We start from the raw sequence: 21,963 nt of genomic DNA, 5'->3' as shown, positions 1-21,963 counted from the left end.
TGAGTCCAGTGGAGTACTTCCGTTTTCGCCAGTGTGCTGATTCCTGGGGGAACCTGGTGGGATCAGGTAGGCAGTTTACTGGGTTCATCCACCATCCAACCAGTCTGCTCGCCAATTTCCACTTTATTCTTGTCGACTTCCCCCCCTGCCCCCACAGAATTTTGACTTTATTCACAAAATTTCAACGCAGAACTCGAAATGAAAACTTTGATTAAAAATCTCCTCCCTGTAATATTTCTCTCTCGTCTTGTGGCCCCAATCCTCTTTGGTAGGACTGTATCTTGTCTTGTCAAACTAACCATCACTCCATTCCTGGCGCGCTCGCTCTCGTCACTCGGCTCCTTTGTTTCTCAGAACCTTCCTGCGTCTGTAACTAACCCAAAAGCCTGTACCTGTTCTCTTCTTCCCCTCCTTTCCTCTTGCAAACGGATCAAAGACGATGTCTAAGAAGCTCCCCCGGCCCTCTGCAGCGGAGCAGGCCGAGCACGACCGGCCTCCCGGCGGCGTCGCTCCGCTGCTGGACCCGTCTGCCGGCGCCGCTCACGCTTGTCGGAACAAGGCCGAGTCGGGCCAAAGAAACGGCCAGACGTCGTCGTCGTCGTCGTCCCCGGAGAGCGACGGCCTCAACGGGGAGGGAAAGCGCAACGGCAAAAGCCGTCGGCGCAAGAAACGTTCGTCCAACAACCCCGAGTCGGGGAAGCCCGGCGGCGCGGCCCCGACCGAGGAGGAGGAGCAGCCCGAGAAGCCCGAGAAGCCCGAGCAGCGGGCCGACACCCAGCTAGTCGGCCTTCACTCGGAGTGCGCCAACGTGTGGCTGGACCGCAGCGCCTACGAGCGAGCGGAGAGCCTCTACCAGTGCTGGCTGGCCACGCCGTCCGGCAGGACCGCCAAGAACAAGAAGAACCCGTCCGTGAAGTGCGCCAAGTCCAAACCCGCCGGGGCTCAGTCGTCCGTCACGGAGGAGCCGGCGCCGTCCGCCCCCGACTCTCTGAACCTCCCGTCCCGGCAGAACCGCTCTGACGCGGCCCAGACGCCCGACGAAGGGTACCAATCCCTCGCCCCGACCCCCGGCACGCCTGCCACGCCTGCCACGCCCGCCACGCCCGTCAACGGGCTGCCGCGGCTCCCCGTGGAGCTGCTGCGAGACGTGTGGCTGGAGAAGCCGCTGTACGACCGCGCCGAGGCCGCCTTCTACCAGAACCTGTACGGAAACAACTCCACCAAGCGGCCCCACTGCGGCGGCGGCGCCTCGTCTTCCCCCAGAGGTGCCGAACACCCGCAGAGTCTCGTAGAAGAAGAAGAAGAAGAGGAGGAGGAGGAGGAAGGTGGAGAGCCAGTGGAGGACAAACGGGCGGTGGTGCAGGGCAAAGCGGAGGTGTTCCACGCTTTGCTCCCCATCCAGGAGGAGGAGGAGCCAGCTGAGGGTCCCGACAAGGAGAAAGAGGAGGTGGGGGGGGTGGGGGCGGCGGCGGCGGGCGTCACGCCGGCCAACTTCCTGCACCCGGACAGCGAGCCCATCTGGATGGACAAGTGGCGGTACGACGCCGCCGAGGGCCGTTTCCATCGCTCTCACAGAGCCGAGGCAGCGACAGCCGCGGTGCCGACCGCGGCGGCGGGGGGGAAGAAGCCCCGCAAGACGCAGCCGCCGGCGGCGCCAGCGGCACCACCGCCCTCCACTGCCCCCACTGTGGACAAGTACGGCCCAAGCGGCTGGGCGGAGCTGCTCCAGAGTTTTCCTACGTTTGCTTTTCTTTGTGTAACCATTTATTTGTCATTTTACTTCTTAGCTGTGTAATTATGATTTTTTTTTTTCCTCCCCCCCCAATCGACCTCATTTGACAAAAACGCAACATCCTCGTTCATTGAGTGGTTTTCTTCAGGTCTGTTTCCCCCCCCCCCCAAAAATCATCAGTTTTGCCATTAAATTTCCATTTACTTTCTGTTGTACGTTTGTGTTGGGCTGTTTGTTTGTGGGTTGTCGAGGAGACACAATATATCCAGCGCTTGAGTTGGTCATTCATTCATATGGACGTGGCATCCATGGCTCTTGGTTTTTATTTCTGTTGGCATTTTCTCTGACTTCCTGCTTCCTGTCAACTCATCCCTCTGCTGTCCTTGCTGGCTCTCTCCTCTCTAGCAACATGGCTTCACTCGACTTCCTGGCCCAGGAGAGGATCTGGTTCGACAAGGTCCGCTACGACGAGGCGGAGCGACGCTTCTACGAGCGCGTGAACGGATCCCCGCAACCTGCCAAGGTAGCTGGTGGTAGCTGCTGCTGCTGGTGGTAGCTGCTGGTAGCTGCTGGTAGCTGCTGGTAGCTGCTGGTAGCTGCTGCTGCTGGTGGTAGCTGCTGCTGCTGGTGGTAGCTGCTGCTGCTGGTGGTAGCTGCTGCTGCTGGTGGTAGCTGCCGGTAGCTGCTGGTAGCTGCCGGTAGCTGCTGGTAGCTGCCGGTAGCTGCTGGTAGCTGCTGGTAGCTGCTGGTAGCTGCTGGTAGCTGCTGGTAGCTGCTGCTGCTGGTGGTAGCTGGTGGTAGCTGCTGGTAGCTGCTGGTAGCTGCTGGTAGCTGCTGCTGCTGGTGGTAGCTGCTGGTAGCTGCTGGTAGCTGCTGGTAGCTGCTGGTAGCTGCTGGTAGCTGCTGGTAGCTGCTGGTAGCTGCTGCTGCTGGTGGTAGCTGCTGCTGCTGCTGGTAGCTGCTGCTGCTGGTGGTAGCTGCTGCTGCTGGTGGTAGCTGCTGCTGCTGGTAGCTGCTGGTAGCTTCACCAGTGTCTGGTTTTAAGCTGACGGCACATCGATCAATGTGAACCTCATTTTCTTCCAGGATGTCGGAGCCAACAGCATTCTGCAAGACATTGCCCGGGCCAGAGAGAACATCCAGAAGTCCCTGGCAGGAGTAAGTGCACACTGCGCTTCTTTCTGTTCATTCAGCGTTGCAATGAGGAAGAATCAACTCTGCATCTTTCAAGTCTGTTTCAAGTCTGTTCCGCTCCTTTGCTTCAGTTTCCATCCTATAGGAGTACTATAGGAGTTCCACACCTTTAAATAATAATCACAGAGCGGTAACACAATGGGAACTCAACTTTGACCTTTTGGATGGAAGTTTACAGTCGTGTTTGGTGATTAAATGTCGCATTTTTCACACTATGAGCCTAAACTCATCAAGAGTTGCAGCGAATGAAACCAATAATAATAATAATAATAATAATAATAATAATAATAATAATAATAAAATATCTTCATAAAAAAAGTTATAACCTTTTTAAATTACATTTTTTTTTCGTTTTTGTAAAATGTAACTTTTTTTCTGATCTCAGCCACATTAGAAACATAACACATTTTTTTTTCTGGTGCATCTGAGTGAGAGAGTGGCAGAAGTGTCATCACTCCAGTGGTGATCAGTCCTAGAAGCTGGAAACCAGAAACCCTTTCACCTGCACCAATAATAAACCCAGACGATCCAACTGGGACGGCGCTGTGGTCCTGCTCTGCCTCATGGGAGCCTCTTCCTCCTCCTCTGCTCCTCTTCCTCTCGGTCGCAGCCTCGCTGGGTCGTTTTTTACTTTCGGCTCTGTGAACGTGAGACTGGTTTCTTTCCACCTTGCACGCCTTCGTCCTTCCCTTGTTTCATGCTTGAAACCCCCTCCTCCCCCCAGCTGAAGACCACACTGTGTAGCAGAAGCTCAGGTCAAGCTTCCCTGAGCCAGCAGCAGCAGCAGCAGCTTGTAAGTGCTCAGCCGTGTGTGAAGCAGCTGTGTGTGACCCTGCTAGAGCCTCCTAGGCAGCTTCTAGACCTCGCTGAGTGTGACGGCAGCTTCACCAGGCTGCACCTCCTGTTGAGATTCACGCTAGCGCCCCCCTGTAGTCTTGGTCTCTTGCTAGTCCCGAGTTTGAATCCCAAAGCCTGACTGTGTAGTTTGACCTGAGTTGTAATCTGGGCTTTTGCTCCTCAACCAGAGCGCCAGCGGCGCCGGCGACCAGGGGGAACTGGTCTGTCGCATCAGGGGCCTGGAGCTGGAGAACCAGACCCTCAACAGAGGTTGGTTGGCTTTTCAGCTGGAGTCCCTGTGCATTGAAATGTCTGTTTTTAGATGAACTACTCCTAAAAACATAGGCAGTGCAGCCCTCACATAGTTCATAAAGTTGCACCTTTCTTGGTCACTGTGTTTAGTTTCTGTTTCTGAATTAATTCTGATTTCTGATAAATACTGATTGGCCATTTTTGGGGGGTTTGCATCATTATTATGAATTGATGTCACTTTGGGCTCTTGACAGCTATTATTAAAAAAAAAAAAAATTTTCTAAACCAAATAAAGACGATGACAGCGGAATAAAAAGACAAAAGAAACAGGACAATAAGATAATGTATATATAAAAAAAAAAGCTCAATAATTTGCTTCTCCCTGTGGCTCTGCTTCTTCAGTGGTGGAAAGCTTGAGGTCTGCGCTGTCCCAGCTGGAGTGTCGAGTTGCCGTGCTGGAAAAGCCTCCCGCGGTGGCTGCTGCGCCTGCCGCCAGAGTTCCCTACACAAACGTGAGGTTCCGTCCGTCGCTTCGGTCCGGGCCCTCCGGCTCTGCCGAGGACCTCCTGGCTGATGTTTGTTGTGTCCTATCGTGCCCAGGGCACTGCCACCCAGCAGAAGAGCAGCGCTTCAGTCACAGAGGCCAAGAAGAAGGAGGAAGAGGAGGAGGAGGAGGAGGACGACGACATCGACCTGTTTGGGAGCGACGACGACGAGGAGGCGGAGAAGATCAAGGAGCAGAGGTTAAAAGACTACGCAGACAGAAAGGCCAAGAAGCCGGCCCTCATCGCCAAGTCGTCCATCCTATTGGATGTGAAACCTGTAAGTCTGCGCTGGCGCGGGGTCACGTGACCAGCGGAAATGGCGCGTTATGAATGGACGGAGGAGGAGGCGGAATATTTATTTATTTATTTTTATTACAAGTGATCAAAGAGAAAAATGTAATGACCATTCTTGTCGAAATTGTAGAAGTATCACTTTTATTTTGAGGAAAGCTGCCATGGAAACGCAGCTGGCAGAAATGATCGAACTGCTTGTTGGCAGAAGCACCGGCACCATGAACAAGCTGGTGGGCAAAATAAAGAGCAAACTGGTGACCTGAGCGCTCTCTCTCTCTCTCTCTCTCTCTCTCTCCCCCCCCCCTGCAGTGGGACGATGAGACGGACATGGCCAAGCTGGAGGAGTGCGTGCGCTCCGTGCAGACGGACGGCCTGCTCTGGGGCTCCTCCAAACTGGTTGCTGTGGGCTACGGCATCAAGAAGCTCCAGATCGCCTGCGTGGTGGAGGACGACAAGGTGGGCACGGACCTGCTGGAGGAGGAGATCACCAAGTTCGAAGACTATGTGAGTGCCCCCCCTCCCCTCCCTTTCTTCCCCTTCTAGCTTGAAGAGTTTGGAACGTCGATGATTTTTATAGCAGCCATTCAACCTCGTTCCGCTCTTTATTGCTGACGTTCCAGGTTCAAAGTGTGGACGTCGCGGCCTTCAACAAGATCTGATCCTCCTGTCCTGTCCTCGGTCTCCTGTCACGCCTTGCTGATTGTGTCAACGGTTAAATGGAATAAATCCCAACTCTTGCACTGACGACGTTGCCTTTGCTTCATTTTGTCGGACAAAGCAACAAACAAGTGCCTGTGTTCTGGTTTAAATTGTGAAGGGTAACGCAACACCTGATCTCCAAGCAGCAGTGCCGCGTTCACCGCCAAACGACTTGCACAGTGCGTCAGGATGTTGGAAGGAATATATGGATGTAATATTGAATATAAGGGGAGGGGAGGGGTGCGGTGAGGTGGGGGGTGTACACTGTAATGATTCTCTGCAGCCTTTCAGGAATTTCTATGGTGGATAAAACGCAAAAACAACACAGAATAAAAGTACGATGAGTCGTCGTCCTGTTCCAACAGTTCGTCACTGCACCTGCTTTGCAGCCTTGCAATGGGTTTTACTGGAGCCAAGCTGGACCAGTGAGTTCACTTTGACTCAATGATTATTTTCCCCTACGACGTGATTCTATTTTTTGCGAACCCGAAATACAAATAAACGTGACTGGATCGAAGCGTTTCAAGGACACCATAAACTCGTTTTAAGTCATAGTAATGCCGTTAAATGACCAGTAGGTGGGGCGCTTTACCATTGTATGACTTTTGTCAAGTTAAATCTGAGTTTGTTCAGCCTTAAATATGCACGGGAACAACTCTTCCTCTTTCCATTTTTTTTTTTTTTTTTGTTAAGGGAGGAAAATCAGGTTGTAAACCTTCAAATAGAAACAAAAATTTCCAGTCAGTACTTTTAAATAACACATTTTTAACTTAATGGTTTCACAGCATAATTTTAACTTAAATCGTTTTAAAGCTATTTCAATATGACAAATATCTTATCTGTACTCGACACCAGCAGTTACTGCAGCATTAAAGATATACTGGGCCTCCCCCATAGCTGCTCAGCAGGGTTCGCTGCTAATTCCTCCGTTGTTATTTCAATCTTACACCAAATCATTCACGGAGAACGGAGGGAGCTCTCCCATCAGGCGACGGTCGGACCTGAGCTGCTGTGTTCTTGAGGGGAGGACTCATGGCCCAGCTGAAGAATGCGACATTTCCCAGCTGACTGAGCCCAGACTGTGGCAGCACAGTGCTGGGGCTGTGTGGACCTCATAATCGCCCTTCTGATGTGCAACGTCTTCTCTTTGAGGTTTTATGCGTCCCGTTCAGACAGTCAGGCCTTTTAGGTGGCACAAAAAAAACAAAAAAAAACAAAAAACAAAACAAAAGCACACATCGTTCTACAAACCCAACGTCACACTTTGAGCTAAATGCCAAGTTCACCATGTGCTAGAACTGGTGTACAATTATGGTGATGTGTGTGAAGAACCTCTTCTGGAAAAAACACAGACACATGCATGATGGAGGGCGTTTATCTCATTATCAACTTTAGTCCAATCTGCAGCGAGAACAACGACTGCAGTGAGAGCAGGAAAGAAAAAAAAAAAACACTTCTGCTTTTCATTTGCTCGTTAGGCACTGGATTATATTCCCCACCCCTGAGGAGAAAACCTGCTGTCAGATCCCAGTGTGTGTCAAACCTCATATTTATTAATCTTGCCTGAAATAAGTGACTGAAATAATCAGCCGCCGTTTCCCCAGGAGGGAACTCGACTCCGATCCAAGTCAAACAGTTTGATTTAAATCAAGAGTGAAAAAAAAACAAAAAAACCTCTCTCGCCTCCTTCCCAGGGAGGCGTTTCGTTTCCCCCGAGGAGAAATATTTTGAAAGTATCAACACAAGTAAGAACATTTTGTCAAACATCGGCACAGCTGAATTTGTATTAACCTGCAAGGTGACTGGCGGGGTGGGGTGGGGGAGGGTGGACGGCTCTCAGTTGTTGTCTAACAACAATGTGTCTCTGCCACTAATGGACTCTCCAGATGTGATGGGAGGTCCATCTTTTACTCGCGCTCGCGCTACCTTTCAGATTGACTGTCAACCCTTTGTGATGTCACGACGGGTAGCGATATATCTTCCGCAGAACGTGTTCCCTCCGCTCTCTGGAACCACCACCTCGCTTTCACATCTGGAAGCAAAGCATTTTTATTTTTATTTTTCCACAGAAAGCTTAAAAACCCCTCTGATTTTGCTGGTGGCTGTTAACAGAGGGCTAAACACGCTGCCTCCGGAGATCTGTGGAGGCCCCCCCCCCCCCCCCCCCCCTTAATAATTAACGTTGCAATATTCCAGCCAGTGAAAGTCAAATGTCTTTTAAACTGCTGGATCCGGAGGTTGACACAGAATTGCGGAAGATCCAACACGTTAAAGGTGATTAGGGACGTTCTCTGAACTTCCATCCAGCCGCTTGACTGCCACCAGCACAAGTTATTCATCACGCGGCCGGGATTCCTTTTGTAGTCGACGCATAAATGCACTGCAGTTTGAATTATTAAACAGCGACGCGACCTGCGAGCCACCGCTGATTGGTTGTTTTCAGCACAGCTGCGATAGCCGGGTGAAGACATCGACTTCACCGCCGGATTCATGCGGCCCGATAATCCTGAAGGGCTTCCAGTCGACATGGCAACAAGGGGAAAGGATGAAGAGGAAGAGGAGGAGGAGGAAGGGGGGGTGGGGGCGTGGGGGGTAAAAAAAGGGTCTCCACGAAGTAGGACAAACAACGATGAATTAAACATCGCAGTCGCCTCCTGCGCCGCCGCGAACAAAAATCAAAGCAGGTGGACAAACAGGAGGCCGGGTGTTCGCCGAAGTCGAGGAGATTCGGAGGAGGCCGCCATCAGCTTCAAGAGAGAGCAGGAAGTTTGCTGTGGGGGAGGCGGCGAGAGACGGGAAGGGGACAAACTCACAAAGCACACGGAGGAAAGATCAAAATAAGTTCTATTTCGAGATTTTGCTTAAAAAAAAAAAAAAAATTACAAACATTACGAGTGATTACAGCTCAGATTTTAAAATTTTTTTTTTTTTTAAAGAAATCAACAGGGAAATACGATAAAACGTTTGAGTTTCATCATAATTCTGTTACTACAAATAAATTTGCTATAATTTTCGAATAAAGTCCATTCGCGTCTCAGTTTCAAACGTGCAACTTCCTTCATTCACGGTGACGGCTAAAGACTAAATCAACTCGCTAGGACAAGAAGAGATCAAACCCGGGTTGGTTGGAAAAATCAAACTCTGGCATCTAAAGACAGGAAAACATCAACGCGTTTAGAGTATTAAAATAAATCATTTTCCTTCATTTGTAGACATAGAGAAAAAACAACAACAATTTTTACATTTACATTGTATTGTCAAAAGCCGTAGAACATTTCCATTACATGTGCAGCACCACTGTTCCTTCATTGGAAAACACAATTACAATCTACAATCAGTGGTATCAAAGACTTCTTGGCAATCAGCCGCAGCTGGGTCTCCTCTTCACGCTTCGTCCAAAGAGACGCTTTGACTTTTGATTCAATGTGAAAAGTCTGCTGATGAGTCGAGGTGCAAGACCACATTTGAGGCCCTCAGTCAACATCCTGTGTTTAATTCAAAGTTGTTTTTTTTTTTTTTTCTTTCTTTTTTTAAAGTTGTGTAGTATGTACAGAAAAAAATAAAGTCTTAACTGTCTACGATACGTTCAGGTCTTTCTTAAAGCTCGACACTGCTGTTGTTGCCGTCACACTGTGTAAAGAGCTTTGGAGCGGTTTTAACACTTAGAAGGGAATTTCACAAAAGCGGCGCTCTGATTTTAAAAGCTCTGTCCGTGACAAATTGGGGAACAAAAATCTTTGGAGAAATATTGAAAAAAAAAAAAAAAAAAAAAAAGAAAAAAAAAAATATATATATATATATATATATATTCAAAGAAATCAGTCCCTTCTGTACAATAGAGATAAACTACTAAATACTAAACAGCCTTTTGCGTCCACGCAGAGCAAACGGGGTTCATCGAGAGCTTCAAACAGACGAAAACCGGAAAAAACACGAATCCAGAGAAGCTCTGCAGACGGCCGCCGCGGGCACAAGTCAGGCTCTGTTTTATTACAGCGTTAAAATTAGAGGGAATATTTTGGGACTCCTTTTTTAAAAAAAAAAAAAAAAAAAAAACTTGACACAAAGCCTCCTTTTGTCCCCGCTGCGCATTCCTGTCGTTGCACTGCAAGCTCTGACTTTGTGCTGCTGAGAGAAACGTCCTTTGCTCAAGGACGTTTTTCACAACATTTCTGCCGGGAATTTCGTGCATTTTACCTCCTCTGACTTTGGCTGAATCATCAAAGGGACGACGCAAGAGAAACATTCCTCGGTAAAAAAATCTCAGACTGCATCTGATTTAATGGCAACAACCACCTGCCCGAGCTGCTAGTTCAACCTCTTTGGTTTGTCACACCATCCCACTCTTTCATCCCCTTCCGACTGTCTCCTCCCTCCTTCCCTTTTGCTTTAAAAAAACAGATTTTCCTGAGCCGCCCTCCGCCCTCCGCCCTCCGCCCTCCGCTGCCCTCTCTCAGTCCTCGGCAGCTGAAGCGGAGCCACGTTACAGTTCTACGACAAAACTGGCCCAAATTAAAAATCATCCAACCCTGGTGCCCCCAAGGTTAACAGCCGAGGTGGTATTACAGCGCCCGCTGGAGGTCTTTTGGGAAGAACCTGCGTCATTGAACGCGTCAAGGAGTGAGAAATCGACAATTTCTTTCCCTCTTTGAAAAAGTCAAAAGCTTTGAATGGGCGACAAAAGTGCGGCTACTTTCCAGCGGGCCTCAAAGGGGCTGGAACGCTTCTAAAAAGCTCCTGTTCCAGCAGGAAAGGAGTGAGTGGGCCATTTTGCCAGGGATGTTTTAGAGGTGGTTGAAGCTCGGGGTCGAAAAAAAGCCTCGGCTGCTGACCGCCTGTCAAACACCCTCCTCTGGCAGGACCAGGAGAGCCGAGTCTCAGCGCACTTCCTTCTCAAAACCATCCACACACACACACACACACACACACACACACACACACACACACACACACACACACACACACACACACACACACACACACACACACACACACACACATTCAGCCTCTCACTGCTCAACACCTCCATGCTGTGCTCACAACCCTGAGGGACGTCTTCTGTTCTGTTCTCTCTCTCTTGGATCATTTACTTGATTATAGTGATTATATGAGCTGCAGGTTTTAATAGACTGTAATAGCAGCTTTGTGTTAATATTGATTTGGATTTTTTTTTTTTAAAAATACATCGAAATAGGTCCTTGGTTCAGGTCCAAACGTGTGTGTGTGTGTGTGTGTGTGTGTGTGTGTGTGTGTGTGTGTGTTAATATAAATACACTGCTGAGTCAACGGTTTAGATGCAGTGATTCCGTTTGTGACTTTCCGTGCATTTAGCGAGCGGCACCGTCTGCTGTTACTGCGACAAGTCAACATGAGAAACACCCCGGGACAACTAAACCTCTTAACTGTCGTCCCAATAAAATCCTCTGCTGCTAATTTGATGTCAGTCTTGCGTGGGAGCGCCTGGATAATTTGGAGATTAGCGTTGCTAACTTTGAAGCAACACTTCTTCCTACGGTGCTGCCTGAAGCTGCGTTGCTGGCGAAGGGGGGGGGGGTCTAGTTCATTATTTTCTATGGATATATTTGATCAACAGCTTGTAAAAATAACCGTTTTTTTGTTTTTTTTTAAAAATTTAATCTCCCGCCTTCACTCAAATGACAGGAGGTCGGGGTGACGCTCCAACTCCTCCGGGCCGTAGGGGGCGCCGCCGTTGCCCGGCAGCAGAACGTCTTCGCCCAGGCTGATGCGGCAAAGCGGAGCTTTCCCCGAACGAGGCGTGGAGGCCAGCCGGGAGTCGGACACCTTGAGCCAGACGTCGCAGCTCTTGGCTCTGGAGTCCGCCTCCTTGTTGATGAGGTCCGGCACCGACAGCTGCAGCGGCCGCTTCTCCTCCTCCTCCTCTTCGCCGCCGCCCCTGCTCTCCTCGGCGTGCCGTTCCCCGTCCGTCGCTCGGCCGCCGTCCTCCTCGTCGTTCGTGCCCACCGCCTCGGGATTGGCGGAGGTCGCGGTTCGCTCTTCCTCCGCCGGCGCCCCTTCGTTCTTCTCGTCTTCCCGCTCATCACCATTTCCCCGCTCCTCGTCGTCTTCCCGCTCTTTCTCCTCCTCGCCGATCAGCGGCACCTTGTCGGGGGAGGGCGGGAAGCCGGGCGAGTCGGCCGGGTCCGGGGAGGAGACCACGGGGTCGGAGGAGATCATCATGTCCTGGGTGGTTTTCAGGGCTCGGGGGAGCCGCTTCTTCCCCGAGGGAGGCGGCGGGTCGAGGCGAGGGAAGGAGTCGAAGGAGGACACGTGGCTGGAGGAGGCAGAGGGAGAGTGAACACCATAAACACCAGCGGCCCACCCTGACCAAGTACGAATACTTTGTTACTGTACTTAAAGGTCCGGTATGTGAAATATGGCCTGGCACTGCTGATGAATTTGTTAATAAAAGTGCACACACGGCGCAGCGGTGCACTTCAGCGTGCACAGGGCCTAGGAGGGGCATGGGCAAACTACGGCCCGGGGGCCATATGCGGCCCGCTAAGCCTTTTAATTCAGCCTGTCCAACTTGAAGAAACGATGTTTATAGGAAGTAAGTCGTAAAACAGCGGCATTCCACCCACTTTTCAGCGTTTCGTTCATTTCAATAAAGAGCTACAGCTAACACCGTTGGGTTCCAGAGACAATGATCTTGTCGGAACGCTTGTGTTCATTTTCAAATGACATTAAATCATGTTTTCTGCGTATCCCATGATGTATATTTTTTCCCTCCTATGAGGTTGGTCACTAAAACGCTGCGTCCGTCTGCCGCTGCTCCGGCCCCTCAGTTGAATCAAATTTTAAAACCCATTTGCGGCCCACCAATCGAAAAGTTTGCTCACCCCCGGGCCTCAGAGGTGATCAGTAACACTAACAGATTCTCACTGGGGATCCGAGAGCAAAGTCATTTCTGAAGCCCCCCCTCCACCCCCCCTCTCAACGCGGGCTCAGCGAGACTTAGCGTGCTAGCTTCCTCCCGCGGGGACGAAGGAAGGACTTATTCATGCGGCACGGCGACTCGCTGGGACTGACGCATGCAGAGGCAGGAGCTCAGTGGGGGTGGGAGCTGCGCTACTGTGGGGCCAATGTAAACAACAGCAGTGCAGCGCAGGACTTTCACGTAGTTCCTGTTTTGGGGGGATCTTATCACAAGTACGCATCTTGAAGCATCTGTTCGCACATGGCATTAACATGCGTCTCGAGCGGGCCACTTGGTGGTCGCATTGGTGCATTTTTAACCACTAGGGGCAGCAAAGCACCGAAACTACGGCTAGTTTCACCTTGCACCTCCTTTCGCGTGGAGAACAGGCAGTGTAGAACTCACAGTTGAGTTGAATTGTGCTGCCATTCCCTTTCAATAACATCTTACCGCTGGATGTGAAGACCCACTGCTAAAGTTTTTTGTTGTTGTTTTTGTAAATGTAGTGAACTCCACAACAAGGTCAACACAGCAACAAATGGCCTTGGGAATCATTTTTTCTTTCCACCAGTGTCAGTAAAAAAAAAAAAAAAAAAAAGTTTTGACAAAACAAAATGTTCTTGTCAATACAACTTTTTTTTTTTCTCTCTCTCTCTCTCTCTCTCTCTCTCTCTCTCCGTATTTTAGGATGGAGTTTGTCAGGCGGGATGGAAGGACAGTAACAGCGGATCGCTTTGCGTTGATGGATTTTCACACATTGAAACGTCTCACCTTGACCCATCGACGTTTGAGGGGTTATTCCCAAAATTAATGAATTTCAACATTACATGAACGTACACTGAAAAACAGTGTTTTTTTTCTTCCACTGCTGCAAGTTTGACGTACCCCTTGCTTTTTCATTCAGAGTTTTTATGATTTGACTGCAAAATCCTTGATTTTTTTTTTTGTCTTATCTCCGTTTTGCCATCAACCAATTTCACATATTCTTTGGTAAGCTGTGCAATGCATAACAGAACAGTATGGAAAAGGGTTATTAGAATGATTTTTTTTAATTTTATTATTTTTGATTCAGAAATGAAGATTAGCAACTGTTATTTGAATGTGATACTGATTTCGATGTCATTAATCAAATAGCAGATCAACAGAAAATGCCTGAGGGTGTCAAAAAAAAAGAAAAGAAGAAAGAAGGTATTTCCAAATCCGTCCAGCTCAGTGATCTGAAAGAATGACTCTGTTCTAATCTAATTCACTATGAATCAACTTCACAGTCGAGCGGAGACGAATGTGATGGGAGCTACTGAAAAATGAATTCAGCTTGACTGGCTCTCAGTTTACAAGACAAAAGATCAATACTTCCAAGACCGAAACAGACACGCGCCGACAGACCATGGCAACATGGAGTCTGGCAGCGGTGACATGAATACTGAAGAAACTCACTTTTATTCAGATCGGGGGTCTCGGAGAACCTTTGATAAAGTCCTCCTCCCTAATTTAAAAGGCACAGAACTGCCGGAACTCTCCAATCGGTCGCCTCGCTTGACCTGCCAGCTAATTTGCAGTCACGGAAACCTCTCCCAGGAAAGGTAATAGACAGAATGAATGCAACTCACCAGTCTCATCATTAAAACGAATGAATCACCTCGGGAAAAAAGTTGGTTATTATTATTATATATATTTTTTAGACTTTCATCCTGGAGATGCGTTTAATGAGTTCACTCAGAGGAGTTCCAGGGAGGCCAGGAGCCAACCTCAGAAACACAAGCGTGTCAATTCATTAGGGGGAGTGAATGCATCACTTCTGATGTTGGATCAAGGCAGAGTAGAGCTCCTTCCTCGCGGTACAAGTGGGTATGCCACCTGAGTGTGACTGTGTGTGTGTGTGTGTGTCTGTGAGCGTGCGCACCTGTTTGTGGTGACCTGGTCGAGTTGGTCCATGCAGCTCCACACAGCGTCCACGTTTTTGTTGACCTCCGTCACCCCGATGTCTCCCAGGTGCTGTGGCTCCTTTCTTCTCAGCAAATCATTCATCTACCGTGGACGGACAGACGGACAGAAAGAGGAAACTCAGAATAAAAAAAAGCAAACAAAAAACCAGCAACTGGTAAATTAAACTCCTTATAAGACAGAAAAAAAAATATATCACAAAACTAAATTCTATCTTACTGGATGTGTGACATCATCAGAGGTGGGAAGCAACGAAGTACAAATACCTTGTTACTTCACGTAAGTAGTTTTTTTTTCAGGTATCTGTACATTACTTGAGTATTTCTTGTTCCGACGACATTTACTTTTACCACAGTATGTTTTTTTTTTTTTTTATCCTTTTTTTGTATCCATACTTTTACTGAATACTTTTGCCATCTCTGGTTTGGACTAAAAGAAGATGCACTTGGAGCTTTACTGAACCTTTACTGTACTGACCTTGGCCCCAACAGCTTTTCCCAGATTGATGGCATTTTTCAGCCTCTGCTGGCCGCCGGAGGACGGCGAGTCCACCGCGCTGGATCCCAGGTTGGGGTGAGCCGCTGCTGGAGAGCGACGGGCGGAAGTCTGGCCCGGCCTGAAGCTCTGGGGACTCTGCTGCTGGGCCACCGAGTTCTCAAACATGCTCTGATCAACTGGAGGAGAGGAGACGCAGGGAGAAAGACGAGGTGTAAACACAGCCGGGTGCCGGTTGGGGTGGAAATGCGTGACAGAGCTGAAGATCCATCAATCATTCATGGGATGTTGGCTTTGATAAGTGGATGTGAAAAAACTCAGTTGTGGAAGGAAAGTGAAAGAAATACTCAACCAAAGTGCAGATTTCTTCCAGCTTAGATCTTAACGTGGCAATTTCAAATCCAATAAGTCAGCAACTGATCCTCAATAATAGAATTTGGTGGAGTATTTCTTCCCCCACAAAACGACATCATAACAAAACCAAAAAAACCTGGCAATGCATCATCCAAGCAAGATTCAAAGGAACTTAATGAGGATGCACGCAGTACGTCGAGGTCGGGTGGAGGTGCACTGATGAAGCTTTGTGTTGATAATAAAAAAAAATAAAGAAAATGTCAACACATGCACACGACAGCACCATCACTTATGGAAGCAACACGGAGAGCGAGCGAGAGGATGAGAGGTTGAGGGGTTTGTACTCAGGACGGGAGAGCTTACCTCTTGGAAAGAAACGGCTCTCGGAGGGCAGTTAGTGGAGACATGAAAGTATCACATTTCAGATAATTTCACCTTTAAAGAGTCGAAGTACAAACACCAGGCTGATTTATGGTCCCCGGCGAGAGGACGAGCCACAGAACAGAGTGCAGCCTGGCACACACACACACACACACACACACACACTTGTCTAAAAGTCTGGCTAAATGGAGTGAGGAATATTACCAACTGGCTCCAGAACCTGCAACCTTGACTCCTCTTTGCACTGAAAAATCATTTCAGAAATGTCGTCAACAAAAGAGATCCCTCTGAAAGCGCATTAGCCAGGGGGAGCCAGAAGAAATTCGATCCAATATCATGAGTCAACAAGGCAGAGGGGGGTGGGGGTGGGGTGGGGGGGCACTCACAGTAAATTCAAGGAGACTGAGAGAAATAGAAGAGGAACAAAGAGAGAAAGGTAGACATTTACATCACAGCGTGCGGGCACTTATTCATCTGAATCATCAAGCTGCACATCGGTTACCGCAAGCCGAGCGATGCAATGTGAAACCACAAGGGATCTTTCAATCAATGTTATTATCGCCTGGGGGGCCTCTGGCTGTGAGTACACAGACAGATTCAGGTCTTCAGCTTCTACTGGGATATTTCACTTCAGAGTGCTTCCCGGTTTATTCAGTGAATTTAATGAGGACAGGTAAAAAGTAAGCCAAGCAGCTAAATGTAGCCAGATGAGTGAGGCGGAGCTCCAATCTAAGGCCATTCATTGTGTGCACAGTCAGTCGGGTGGGCGTATAATGGAATATAAAGCACAGACTGTTAGCTATAAGAGCTACCAGCCAGGTATTAAAACATTGCACTGTGTGATGCCAGGTGGCTGTTTCATGGTTGTAGCAACTTAGCTTGGCTGAGAAAACTGATGATTTCATTGAAACAAAAACAGAGTCAAAACACGCACAGTCCTGCCGATTGGTTTTACATTTAAAAAAGGCAAGTTTGTTAAAATAAGGTGGAAAACCCTCCCAGTCTGCCCTCTACTGGCGAGCTAACCTGATTGCCAGGCAACTTAAAACGCCCTCAGACTCTGTAAATCAGCAGATCCTTGTTGTCAATTTGTACTTACATCACTCAAAATTCATGCCTTGTTTTTCATTAGCTAATGGTTCCGACCAGTAAACAGAATTCTGTCCACTGCCTACAGTGATACAAGCGGTACCTAATGTACATGCTTTGCCTAATGTTCTCTCCTTCCGCACCGCTCGTCCAGGATGCACCGGCTATACATCAAGGTCACTGAACTCTCTTGGGATCGATATTGACAAATTACAAAGACTATTAAACGTTCTTATTGATCGCTACGTGCAATGGGAGCGCATATTATTCCTACTGTAGCTTTAAATAGCGAGCTAATGGGTGGACTGTGTAATGCGGTAAGCCCCTGAGAGAGGCCTTTATGAAGGGCAGTGGAAAGAAAAGATCATTTTTGCGACGATGATACGTTTAATTCATTGGATCTAAAACGTAACAGCTTAAAACGCACTGTTTGGCAGCGAGTGATTCTCCCCCGTCTGATTGAGTCGAGACGTGATTCATTATCACAACTTATGGCACTTTCTCTCCCGGCCTTCTCCTCGTGTTGCTCTTTCGCACTTTGGGGTTTGTTTTCTTTGAGTCAATGTTATTCTGATTCACCTTCAAACGATTTTCAAAGAAAAAACATCGGCTATCAAGTCGTCCCCCACAATTTAAGTTACATGAAGTTTTACATCAGCGGTTCGCAGCCCTGTGGGCGTCAGTGGTATTGCAAGTGGGCTGCCAAACTATCTGCGCAATTGTATGATTTCTGCGAACGTATGTGACATTCAGCCAGACCACTTTTTGGCTGGACCACTTGGTTGGATTGTTTACGCTTAAACTGGAGTTGCTTATTAATATCAATGTGGAACAGCTGCTTGGTTACCTACAGGAAGGATTAAAAGGAGGGGGAGCCAAGAGAAAGATGGAGAATCGATAAGGGAACCTTGCCCTCGGCAAAGCAAAAAGCAGCTGTCGGAGAACAGAGCAGCGCTCAATAGTGAGGATTTTATTTGGGCCGGCAACGTAGCTAAAGCGCCGCCGCCGCGTGTGCTCCGTTATCAGACACTGTCAAATGAAACCTTGAAGCCACGCGAGCAGCGGCGTCACCTTGAGACAAAGCACAAACGGTGACCAATGCGACACCAAGCAACGTGATATATTTTTTTTTTGGGGGGGGGGGGGGGGGCGTGGGGTGTGGGCAAGCTCAGGGAATATAAAAGAGAGAAGAAAGACATCACATATGCACGAGCAGCGAGAACACAAAGGCAGTGGGAACACCACACAGCACAGCACAGCACAACACAACACAACACAACACAACACAACACACCTCCCTCAGTGAAGGAAATGTTTATGGAGGCCATTCGGCCAATCAACCTCCTCTCATTGTTGGACCATACAGCCAGAAGCTGGATTGATGACATGGCAAAGAATCTGTCCGCAGTGAATACGAACCACAAGACAGACAGAGAGACAGAGAGAGAGACAGACAGAGCGAGAGAGAGAGAGAGGGGAATGGAGATAGACACATTTCAACGAGAAAGGCAAACACGATGATTTTTAACCTTTCACCCGATTCTTAGACCTAAAAAGAAGGAACTCGGGACAGTTTATCGATCTCCTGCGTATCAAGGTCACAGCGAATCTATAAACGCTGGCCTCAGCGCGCAGCGTTGAGTCGTCTTGGACGGCCGGCGTTGCGTGCGTGGACTTCCTGCTCCAGCTGTGAGTCACAGCCGCCGCAGACGGTGTTGTCGAGCAGGTCAAAACAACAGATGACACAACAAATACAATTTCCTGTTGTCTTCCTCGGGCACCGAGTCTCCCCTCCCACCACTCAGCGACAATTATAAACTAAAAAAAAAAAAAAAAAAAAGCAATACAGCGAGAGAGAAAAAACAACTTTCCCCCTGGAGCAGCACCGACGGCTGTTTGCGATTGCGTAGCCGTTTGTGTGTCGTGTTGTTTTCTTAATTACGCGTGCACCTGGGGGAGCGAATCGGCGCTCATTATCATTCGCCAGCCGAAAAAAACCATCGCAACGAGGATTTCACTCCGGGAGCTCGCGTGCATATTCAAACAATCGCGGTGTTAGCACAGCGGCTCCAGGAGGAGTTCCCGAGTGTTTGAAAAGCCACAGAGTCCTGCAATCTGTTGCTCTCCTCTTCACCCCACAAGGCCGGGCAGGAAGAAACTGAGACAACAAGACCGCTGGGGGGGGGGGAACAAAACAAAAATCAGGACATTTCTTTTGGCAGGAGACACAGTGGTCAGCGGAGGAGCAGGAAGAGCAGCGCTCGGCCTCCCACGCATGTGTCAGCAGCCTGTGACGAGACCGAAGCGGCAACGCAATCAACTGCAACGATGACAAAACTCAGTGGGCAGCTCTCAGAGCAAAGTGGATCCCTTCAGATTAGCCCTTTGTTGTTCTGTTTATTCAACCCAACACACACACTGCGAAAATCTTAAAGAGGAAAAAAGTTCGAAGCTTTGCGCAAAGTCAATGGAACTCGTGGTCTGAGTGGTGGAGAATTCTCTGACTGTACTGTTCTGCTGGTGTTGTTCACCTCTGGTTCGTCCGGTGAACACGAGGCTCGTGGTTAATGCGCGGGTTTTGAAGTCTTCAAAAGACACAAATTATGTTAAAGGTATCTAACTTATTACCATCACAGTAGTCGTTGCTCGAAGTTGAGCTATTGAAACTGCTGTTGTCTAGTTTGACCTAAAAGTGGATAACATGTTGGAGGAGGTTGGGGTCACTCTGTATGTTTACAGTGCAGAGAAAACTACATACAGTATGTAGACACTGACAGTGGTTATTGTTCTTAAAGAAACCTTGGCGAACACTGCACCACTGCCTGTGACTAATTAACACTTCAAAAGAATACTTAATAAGATGTGGCCCCCGGAAATTGAATTATTATTTTTTTTTTTCTCCCAACAAATCAACACAACACACACTGTTTATAAATTGCTGAGTTTAAGCTGATGGGGGTTAAAGACTGGGTCAAATCTAAGCAGTTTAATATTCTTGCTGTTGTTAGTGAATCCCTGTGGAGATTTCGATGAATGGAAATCATTTTTCTCTCAGCACTTTAAGCTGCGTAAATGTGACAGAAACTGGAGCTCCTCTCAAAACCTCTGCACTGTTAACAGCTTTACAACCTGCAGATTTATATCCGGCTGTTTGTTTTTTTTTTTTTTTTTTTTTTTGCTCCACTGTTTGACAGAATAGTGTCAATGCAGCATTAGCGCACAATGCTGTGGATCCTTGTCAAAATAACCAAACGAGGTTTTGACAGTGTACTAACTATTGACTGTGTATGGAAACACAGCCAGAATGCTGCGGATGGCTGGCGGCGAGCTGCAGACTAGAAAACTAGGACAGGACCCAATGTGGAGACGCTGCAATTGTGGAAGATGAATCTTCCGACGCCGACGCGTGTTTATGCAGTTGAGTGAATTTTAATGAACCGATCTGAGCAGAAACACGGAGATGAAACATCATCCATGTTGACGCTGCAAAAGCAGAGGAGTTCCGTTAAAAAGCCAACACACCAATATCCATCAGTATTAGCGGCTTATGGGTGTCGTCCATCAACAGCAACGGCCCATAACTGGGGCCAATCAGTGATTTATGGCGGCTAACGCGCCGCTACGTTTGGTGACCTCGCGAGGAAACTTCCGGGAAGAAGGTGGGCACCAAAACTTTCTTCAGAACTTTGGGTAAAAGTGAATTACTCGGAATTGAGAGGGGCTGACAAGTACATCAGTAGCTGCGTGTCCATTACAGTTTTCTGCAAAATGAAAGCCATATTGGTCAAACTTTGTACAATTGCGATTTTATGAGAATTTAGTTTGCGTTTGTTAACAAAAATCCGTTTTTCAGAATTGGACCCCTTTAAAAACAAAACGTAATGTAATGTAAATGTAACTTTTCTGAGTTTTCAATGTGAGACGTTTTGATTCTGAGATGCTGTTCCAGCAGCTGCGTTTGCTGCTTTTGGCCGCGGCTGACCACAGTGCTCTGCAGCCGCAAGCGCACGCCGTGTCCCAATTAAAGGGAGGGAAACGTACCATTTCTTCTCTCAGCTGGCAAAGCTCGGTCTCTTCCAACGCTGCAGCGACACCGTGATTAGTCTCGGCGCACGCACGTCCAAACCCACATGGAAACAGAAACACTGGCTGGCACACGTGGGAGGTACAGCCAGGGTCATAAACCACCGAGTTTGGACGCGATGCTTTTGAAAACAATGTTCGCAAAATGCTCGGAAATTACGGTAGCTGGACGATGAAAGCCAACCGGTGGACTCGGCTCCCTTTTTGAAAAGCGGTGGAGGACGGGTCTCTCGGCGGAGGGGGTGGGACTGCATTAACAGGGTCGCAGCCAGACATGTTTGGGTGCCTCCAGTCTCCTTTGTAGCCCAAGTCAGGAGATCAATAATTCATCGGGCCGTTTGCCACATCGCTGTCTGTCTGACCCCGCAGCTCCCCGAGGAGGAGAGCGTCTGAGAGGCACGAGCCAAGATGAAGCGGCCAGAGAAATGAGGCGGCAGGAAAATGAGGATCCCTCCGACTTACCGTTACTCTCGTCGCGTTGCGTTGACTCATATAAAAGATTCATTTGATTCAGTCTGTCAGAAGATGATTTCAAAAGGCATTTTTCTTCCTGCCTCTCGAAAGCACAACATGCTTTCGCTTTATTTTGCGAGCCAATGTCCGTGCAGATATTATGGCGATGGGGAACCACTGCCTCACAATAACACAACAATCATCAGCTGGCTGTTGTTCTTAGAAGAGAAACGCTTTTTCTGAGGGGGAAAGATTGTATTAAGTGTATTAAGTTCCCCGTTCAAGTAAGTCTAAAACTTTTAAGTCACTATTGCAATCGCAACACGGCAAACTGGGTCACGAGTGCGCATTGTAACAAGCGACACGTTGATCAAATGGAGCCCTTTTCAGTCCGCTACGCAAACTTGTCTACTTGTAACAGATGACAGATGACAGGCACAGCTTGTGCAGACTGAGCTACAATGTGCTCATAGCATTCCAAACATATGCTAACAAAAACATTGACTAAAAAAAAAAAAAAAAAAAGAATTATACCGGGGAAGCATGAAAACCCACTGATGCCTCAGTGGATGGACGCAGCACTAATGAGTCCAGCCGGCTGCTTTCTGGCTTTAGATTTTGGTCAACAGAACATTGGTGAAGTTTCCACTGACGTTAGACTGGGAAGACTTACG

The 21,963-nt window shown here is 48.3% G+C and overlaps 2 protein-coding genes across 4 annotated transcripts in view; one reads left to right on the top strand and one right to left on the bottom strand.

The window, feature by feature from the left end:
* The first annotated feature begins 264 nt into the window (after positions 1-264).
* On the top strand, positions 265-5,598 carry LOC142900995 (uncharacterized). The gene is made up of 9 exons (XM_076045644.1): positions 265-1,695; positions 2,138-2,255; positions 2,819-2,890; positions 3,651-3,719; positions 3,952-4,033; positions 4,418-4,527; positions 4,616-4,837; positions 5,164-5,358; positions 5,475-5,598. The coding sequence occupies exons 1-9, from the start codon at positions 440-442 to the stop codon at positions 5,511-5,513; spliced, it is 2,163 nt and encodes a 720-aa protein (XP_075901759.1). The 5' UTR covers positions 265-439; the 3' UTR covers positions 5,514-5,598.
* Positions 5,599-9,596: 3,998 nt separating this feature from the next.
* Positions 9,597-21,963, bottom strand: part of LOC142900830 (carboxyl-terminal PDZ ligand of neuronal nitric oxide synthase protein-like) — a 119,270-nt gene continuing 106,903 nt past the window's right edge. For all 3 annotated transcript variants that reach the window (XM_076045371.1, XM_076045372.1, XM_076045373.1), the window contains 3 exons: positions 14,912-15,108; positions 14,394-14,518; positions 9,597-11,845 (listed from right to left, as the gene is read on the bottom strand). In XM_076045371.1, coding sequence (XP_075901486.1) covers positions 11,200-11,845; positions 14,394-14,518; positions 14,912-15,108 — 968 coding nt within the window. In that variant the 3' untranslated portion in view covers positions 9,597-11,199. The remainder of the gene's footprint in view (positions 11,846-14,393; positions 14,519-14,911; positions 15,109-21,963) is intronic.

Source organism: Nelusetta ayraudi, unplaced genomic scaffold (genome assembly GCF_046127955.1).
Source record: "Nelusetta ayraudi isolate G7.1 ecotype Tasmania unplaced genomic scaffold, CSIRO-AGI_Nayr_v1 ptg000084l, whole genome shotgun sequence".
Lineage (NCBI taxonomy): Eukaryota > Metazoa > Chordata > Actinopteri > Tetraodontiformes > Monacanthidae > Nelusetta > Nelusetta ayraudi.
The sequence above is the reverse complement of the archived record's forward strand: the minus strand, read 5'-3'. Positions and strand labels throughout refer to the sequence as shown.